The sequence below is a fragment of the Sinocyclocheilus grahami genome, unplaced genomic scaffold (genome assembly GCF_001515645.1).
Source record: "Sinocyclocheilus grahami isolate Dianchi unplaced genomic scaffold, SAMN03320097.WGS_v1.1 scaffold510.1, whole genome shotgun sequence".
Taxonomy (NCBI): domain Eukaryota; kingdom Metazoa; phylum Chordata; class Actinopteri; order Cypriniformes; family Cyprinidae; genus Sinocyclocheilus; species Sinocyclocheilus grahami.
Genome location: NW_015505689.1, coordinates 763,832 through 771,256, shown reverse-complemented (window position 1 = coordinate 771,256; position 7,425 = coordinate 763,832). Strand labels below are relative to the sequence as shown.

Sequence of the window (7,425 nt, the reverse complement as noted above, 5' to 3'; positions counted from 1 at the left end):
CTCGAAGGAGTGTGGAAGATGAGCTGTGTGTGGGCCGTGCCGGTCGGGTGGCTCGTGTCCGGCCTGTCACACAGGTGGCCGTTTGAACTGCACGGTCCTGCTGCAGCTGTATGGGGGCAGATTGCCTCATTTCCACTGGAGCTTTTCTTCCACGTTCAGCTTATCTAGCCCAGCGCACAGCAACAGAGTTGACTGATGGCTTACTCTTTTCCACAATCAAGGACAGCCGATCCGGGAGTGCTTTTTAGTGCTTTCTCATAAGGTAATGCCAACAGGTAATAATGCTGTAAGTAATGTTCAGGTTCTTGCACAGACTGATCGTTTCTCTTCATAAGATCTCAATATATCGTCAGGAGCCACGCGTATTAATTTTGTGTTCCTTGATATGCTTTTTTTTGTCATCAAAGGCAGGCAGCTGCTCACTTACTTTTTATGAAGCACCAAAGACCACAGTTTCAGCTAAAAACTGTTCTACTGTTCTTCTTTATTGTTCTACTGATGGGGGTAAAAGTCTCTCTTAAAGCGTCATTGCACAAACAAAATCTTATTCAGTCCTTTAATTTGCCTCTTGGAATGTGAGCTAAATCTTCTTGGTTTTAAAATGGCAAAAACACCAAATGGCACAAACCTGCAGCTCTGCCTGCCAAAATTCAACCTTTAAAGCCGTTAAAATGTTTGAACTGACTCTCACCACCAGACCCTTTACATCTCCAGTGAAACATTCCTCATGGAAACCAGCATTGTGAACCGAAACACAGTGTCCTAAAGTCCTTGAGTGACAAGGTGAGATTTCCTACTGCTGTACGGGTCTGGCTTCAGAGAGAACTTCACTTCAGCGTCTTACCTTAGCCATATGTATTTGTTTATTAGGTCTAATGAAGTTATAACATTGACATTATCTCATCTTACCCAGCACTGCTCAGCCCTTGCCCCCTTGGAAAGACTTTGCCAATTATAACATCTCTTGGAAGAAATGGAAACGGCTTTAAAGAACCTGATAAATTCAGCTGCCAGTTTTATTTATTTATTTTTTTGCTTTTTTTTTTTTTTACATTTATGACTTTGACAGACACTTTTATCCAACTTAGATTGCATCAGTTCATGCATTCCCTGGGAATCGAACCCATGACCTTGATGTTTGTAGTGCCACACTCCACTGTTGGAGCTACATGAATGCCTGATTGCCTGTATTTTATGATTTCTATGCAGTGAATTGCTCTGAACATAGTTGAAATTCTCTCTTTGTCTGATTTTCAAGGCCTTCAGGATTTATATTTAGGTGCATCACTCTTCCGATATGAGTTGGGCCAAATGATGGGCAGAATTCCAGTTTAGCTCTTGGGATTTTAATTGCTTTTATGACCCAGTGATTGAGGCTTTATCTTTTTTTTTCTTTTTTTTCTTTCTTTTTTTATTACAGCAGACCCCCCCCCCCATCCTATAATGTAAAGAAATGGATGGCTTTCTTTTAATTTTTTTGGATATTGTTAACCAATAGCTAAGTAGCTATTTATGCAATATGGCATATAAAGTCCATTTTACACCTTCTAACCAATGGATGGATAAATCCTGATGGATAGATGTCTTGCCGACACTTTTTCGTATTAAAAATCCCGAGAAATGGGTTGCGGAGGCAATTCATGCCGACTTGACTGGCTGATATTATGATGATATAAAACCAATTAATCCATGTATACAAAATATTTATTTTTGATGCACTTTATCAAGAATATTTGAAAGGAGAAAATGTATGTTAAAGCTAACAGTTCTCTAAATGTGGAAGAAAACTTTTGAAATCAGGGAAAAAAAGAAGTAGAGTCAGTCCCTCAACTTGGCATGAATTAAATAAGAGCTCAGAGCAGCTTTTAATCATTCTCTGTGAGGTGAGAAAATTCATTAGATGCTGCCTTGAGAAACTTTGGCCTGATTTTATTGTGTTCAAGTTATTAAAACATGAACACCATATGTGTGACTAACAGGACATGGAAAATGAACAAACACCCTTCCAAAGACCAACCAAAAACATCTGTGTCACACAAGTTGCATTATTGTGTAGAATCGGGATGAAAATACATCTTACTGTATTTGCTGTTTTTCAGCCAAAGGCAAGCCGCTCCAGCCAGGGGCATCGCTGCCGTCCATGAAATAACTAGCTCACCTTTGTAAAGGTGAATCATCTGTCAAACACCTACAGCTCTATTACCACCACATAAATGATAGCCACAGATGGGAACGGGGCAACATGGTTAGATCTTTGCTGGCCCTTTCCTAAAATCTGAATTTAAACAGAAAAGCAAGATACTAGCAGATTATTAGTGTTAATTGTACCTGTTGACTGTTTAATATGTGATGTACTCTGAAATTTGAGGGAAAACGTTTGTTTGATTAGAGTAAATGAAAGGAAAGTGCACAGCTCAGACAGACTTTGATTGCTCTTATTGGGCTAATTTACAGATAAGAGCTGTGACATGCAAGAAAGCTCTTATGTGGAACCCTCTCTTTAAAGAACTATTGTTTTTCACTTAAGCTTAATAAGATATTATAGTAACATATCAAAGTCCATGTTTCCAGTGCTTTTAATGTGTCACTTTGATGCTGTGATATGTAATTGCCTCGCAGCACAAATGACTCAGGCGCAGCTTTGGAATATTTCTACGTGACCAAAACAGCGGCATGCCTCATTTGTTTCCCTAATTGCATGAAAACGGTTTAAAACGAGTGCCGAAAACACAAAAATGCTAATTTTACCTCTGAAAAATCATATTGACAGCTGTTTGTATCCCCTTTGGCTTTGGAATATTCCGAGCTAATTGTTAAGAATGGCAAAATAAACCGTTTGTGATGAATATGCCAATGTTTGCATCCATGCACATCAAAAGAATTCCAAAAGAAAAGCGGCTAATGCCAAAAATGATGGCCAGTGTCGATGTCCAGGAAAACCGTGGGAATAAGGCGACTTTGTATCAGGATACACGAGGGCGGTGTGCCAAAACAAGCTAATTATATTTGCATCTAACATTTAAGAGTATAAATAGACTCCTGAGCAGTACACTTGATCTACTGTAGATATTTCAGCCCCACCATCTACATTCCTGAATTTGCTTAATGCACACAAATTCTTTAAAGTCTTGATTCTTCCTTTTCCCCCGAGGATGTTGGTGTGCAGCGTTCATCAGGTTTGAGATAAACACAGCAGCTGTAGCAGGCCGCGGTTTCCACCCACACTCTTATCATGCTTTTATGAGACCATTGTAATGTCAAATGCTGTGCTCACAACACCGGTCTCCCCTGCTCTCCTAACCGCGACACACGGTAGAACTGTAAATTCCTCCTGAATGTGTTAAGACATCTGTTAAATGTTCTTAGCACTGAAAGTAACCCCGGCTATGCCGCGCAGCTCAGGCCGGAGATAGTGAGCTGTAAACATTTTTATTTATTTGTCATTTTTTCCCAACGGATTTGAATATTAGAAATGTGTTAGTGTGTTATGTGTAAGCCAGGTTAAAGAGATGGGTCTTTAATCTAGATTTAAACTGACAGAGTGTGTCTGCCTCCCGAACAATGTTAGGTAGGTTATTCCAGAATTTGGGCGCTAAATAGGAAAAGGATCTGCCGCCTGCAGTTGATTTTGATATTCTAGGTATTATCAAATTGCCAGAGTTTTGAGAACGCAGCGGATGTGGAGGACTATAATGCAATAAGAGCTCACTCAAGTACTGAGGAGCTAAACCATTCAGGGCTTTATAAGTAGTTAGCAAGATTTTAAAATCTATACGATGTTTAATAAGGAGCCAGTGCAGTGTTGACAGAACCGGGCTAATATGGTCGTACTTCCTGGTTCTAGTAAGAACTCAAGCTGCTGCATTTTGGACCAGCTGGAGTTTGTTCATTTAGCGTGCAGAACAACCATCCAATAAAGCATTACAATGATCTTACCTTGAGGTCATAAACGCATGAATTAACATTTCTGCATTTGACATTGAGAGCATAGGTCGTAATTTAGATATATTTTTGAGATGGAAAAATGCAGTTTTGAAACGTGGCTTTCAAATGAAAGATTGCTATCAAATAGCACACCTAGGTTCCTAACTGATGACGGAGAATTGAAAGAGCAGCAGTCTTAGACAGTGTTCTAGGTTATTACATGCAGAGTTTTAGGTCCGATATTTAATGCCTCTGTTTTTTCAGAATTTAGCAATAAGAAATTACTCGTCATCCAGTTTTTTATCCAGTTTTAAACACAGAGGTGTTAAAGTGCATCTGGGATTCTGGCAAGCCAAAGCATTATTTAACCCTTGTACATCAATTTAATAAAAGTTACACAGAGGCCCTTAGAGGATGAAAATATTTGTGTCAAAAAAGCCGCCATAAAAGTATAATACATTAATATATTTTTTTCTACTTTCACAGATTTTTCTTTTTAAACCAACATAACTACCAAACATTTCCTTCATTTAGAGGTTTAAACTAGCAGAACACAACAAGCTTTTTTAGACGAGTCATCATTATCTTATTCCATGCTACTTATTCTAGGTAATTATGAGTGCTTTTGTGTTTTAATACAATTCTAATAAAACTACATACTTCTGGAACAAATGATTCCTTTTGCATTAACGCGGCCAAAATAGTCAAAAAATGAAAGGGACAAAAATGCACAAGGGTTAATCTTTCCTGGACCTCCAGCATGCTGACAGTCATATGTGCTGCTAACACCCCCTTGCTGCATTTGAATTGTTCTGAGAAAATTGAAAATCACATGCAAGTACAGTAGCTCAGTGGTTCATGTGTTCTGCTCACCAACATTGCTTTTGTGGTTGAATGTCATTTTAATGTTCTTTCAAAAAAAAAAAAAAAAAAAAAATCTGGTCAAATATGAAGGCATATATCAAATTCTGTCCTGATATCCCTTGATATTGAAATGTGCTTCCTCTGCTCTGACACTTGAATATGTATTTGTTCTGACAGAACGGCTGATTACTTTAGCAGTGTTCTTGTCCACTGCAATGAATGGCCCATACTTGTGCATTATTTAAGAGGCCTTGGGGTTTTAGTGTAGAGCCTGTTGTAGTTTATATGGCAATTAGCCTTAAGTGTAACCGTTGCTCTGCTCCCTCTACTGGTACAGAGCCTCACACAACCAATATATGCGCACTTTGCAGTGATAAAGAAACTCATGTAAAGGATCCCTTATTATACACAGACACGTGTTATTGCATGTAGGCTATATTAGCTACTAAAGATTACCACGGCAACTAGCAACCAGAGTTTTCGCAAAAATAAATAAATAAAATTAAATCGTGTGTGTGTGTATATTTTTGTAGGCTAATACCAAGTTATTGCTTGCATTTAAATAGCCTAAATAAATAATTAAATAATACCAAGTCCTAACAAGCTTTGGCAGAACATTTACATAAACAATACCTACATGGAAACTGTACCTACATTAATCTGTACAGTAACAACTTAGCCTCGATAGACGCATTTAATCTTATTAATGTTAAACTGTTGACTATTGACCCAACTTTTCATGCATGAAGACAGTTTGCAAGAGATTCACAATGTGGAAATAGTAGTACAGTCCAAACAAAACAAACAAAAAAAGTTATTTTACATGTCTGTTCCATTTTTCTGTAAAAATATACTTGATCACATGCATCCAGGCGAGATGTTGTTTATATTCTGGCTGATAATTGTAGGATAGCCTACAGTGTGTGCATCGTGCAATGTAAAACTACTGACTTTTCACCTGACTTTGCATGCACAACATTAATTTGCAAGTTATGCACATCATGCATTCTGTAGAAATACTAGCAGCGACCAAAACGAGTTAACCGTCAATAACCGTCGGTCGTTCCGGGTTAATTATAGGGACAGCGTTCTAGTGAGACCGTGTAACAGTGTAGTCGTTATGTTGAGCGTGACTGTGGATCCTCCTTCTCTCTCTCTCTCTCTCTCTCTCTCTCTCTCTCTCTCGCTGTGGTCTGCTCACTTTAAAGCAGTATAAGCGCAGCGGACCCACAGACACCAGCAGCAAAGCTCCTAGCGCGGAATAACGTCCACTACCGGAGCCCTACGGGACTTTAACTGGCGTCTTTTGGAACCGAATCCTCAGGACGATGTTCCTTGTGCAGTACACAGGTACGCGGTCTTCAGTTTAACTTTATTTAATAGATTAGAGGCATTAAATGTGGTCAGTCCCGTTTCTGAGGTCTGTAGTAACTACAGAATAGGGAGCCGCCCGTTAAGAACGGACGGTGTGGACAGAAACAAAAATGAATGAAAACTCCGATAAGAATCAGCATTAACGTGCATACGGAGCACGTAGGAATTTCCTCACGAATCACTTTAGAGACTGAAATGACATCGCGCTTCACTTTAAATACACATCTTCGCGATTATATATCGGCCGCGTCTTAATACCCTAGTGCGCTTTCTACAAAGACAGCACGCGCGCGTGCAGCGTTTGTGTGAAAAACAGACGCGAGTTCACCCCAAAAATGCTGTTTAGGTAGGCAGCTGACTGCGATTGAGACACAGCCATCATTAGAGCGCAGTCACTGACAGCTCCGGTGATTATAACAACTGTTATGCTCCCGTTATAATGAGATTATAATGACATCGCAATGAACTGTATTTGTGTTCCTGCAACATCTTGCCACATGCGCTTGTAATGCATCAAGCCATTCCAATGGGAAGTGGAAACCCGATCCACATGTCCACTGGAGTGAATTGCCATACACAAATATTTTGGCTTGAAGCTTGCTGACTAGTGTCATTTATTACCTGACTTGTAAGGAAACACTCCACGGTAGAGCTCAGAATAGCGACTGTAAGGCATGTTGTCAGTTTCAACAATACAAAGCATGACTCAAATCTTAGGAGCTGTAAAAGTGCTGGCAAGATCAATGATTGTTCAAATTGATCTAAAACAAGTTGACCTGTATAGTGAGAAAGTAAGAAAACAGAGACTGAGAATAAAAGAAGCTTTGTTTGTTCGGATACTCGGTACTGGGTGACGCTTTAATACAGTTCAATACATTAATAGCAGTTAATGCATTAGGTGTCGTGAACTTATTTTTACAGCATTCACTATAATTGTAATGATTAGTTATTAAAGGGTTAGTTCACCCAAAAAATTAGCCCATGAATTACTCACCCTCAAGTCATCCTAGGTGACTTTCTTCTTTCAGATGAATCCAGTCGGAGTTATATAAAAAATTGTCTTTGATCTTTCAAGCTTTTAATGGCACTCAGCGGGCGTTTCATGCATCAGTCCAAAAGAAGTTAAATAAAAAGCGTCCGTCCATAAAAAAAGTGTCTCACACGGCTCCAGGGGGTGAACAAAGGCCTCCTGTAGCGAATCGATGCGTTTTTGTAAGAAAAATATCCATATTCAAAACGTAATAATCACTTTAATGTAGCTTG

The 7,425-nt window shown here is 39.1% G+C and overlaps 1 protein-coding gene across 4 annotated transcripts in view; it reads left to right on the top strand.

The window, feature by feature from the left end:
• Positions 1-7,425, top strand: part of enox2 (ecto-NOX disulfide-thiol exchanger 2) — a 175,464-nt gene that overhangs the window by 9,980 nt on the left and 158,059 nt on the right. The window contains exon 1 of one of the 4 annotated variants that reach the window (XM_016237311.1): positions 5,958-6,138. The exons of the other annotated variants lie outside the window; for them this stretch is intronic. Within the exon in view, the coding sequence (XP_016092797.1) occupies positions 6,117-6,138 (22 nt within the window). The 5' untranslated portion in view covers positions 5,958-6,116. Of the gene's footprint in view, positions 1-5,957; positions 6,139-7,425 lie in introns of those variants that run through there. 4 annotated transcript variants of the gene reach the window in all.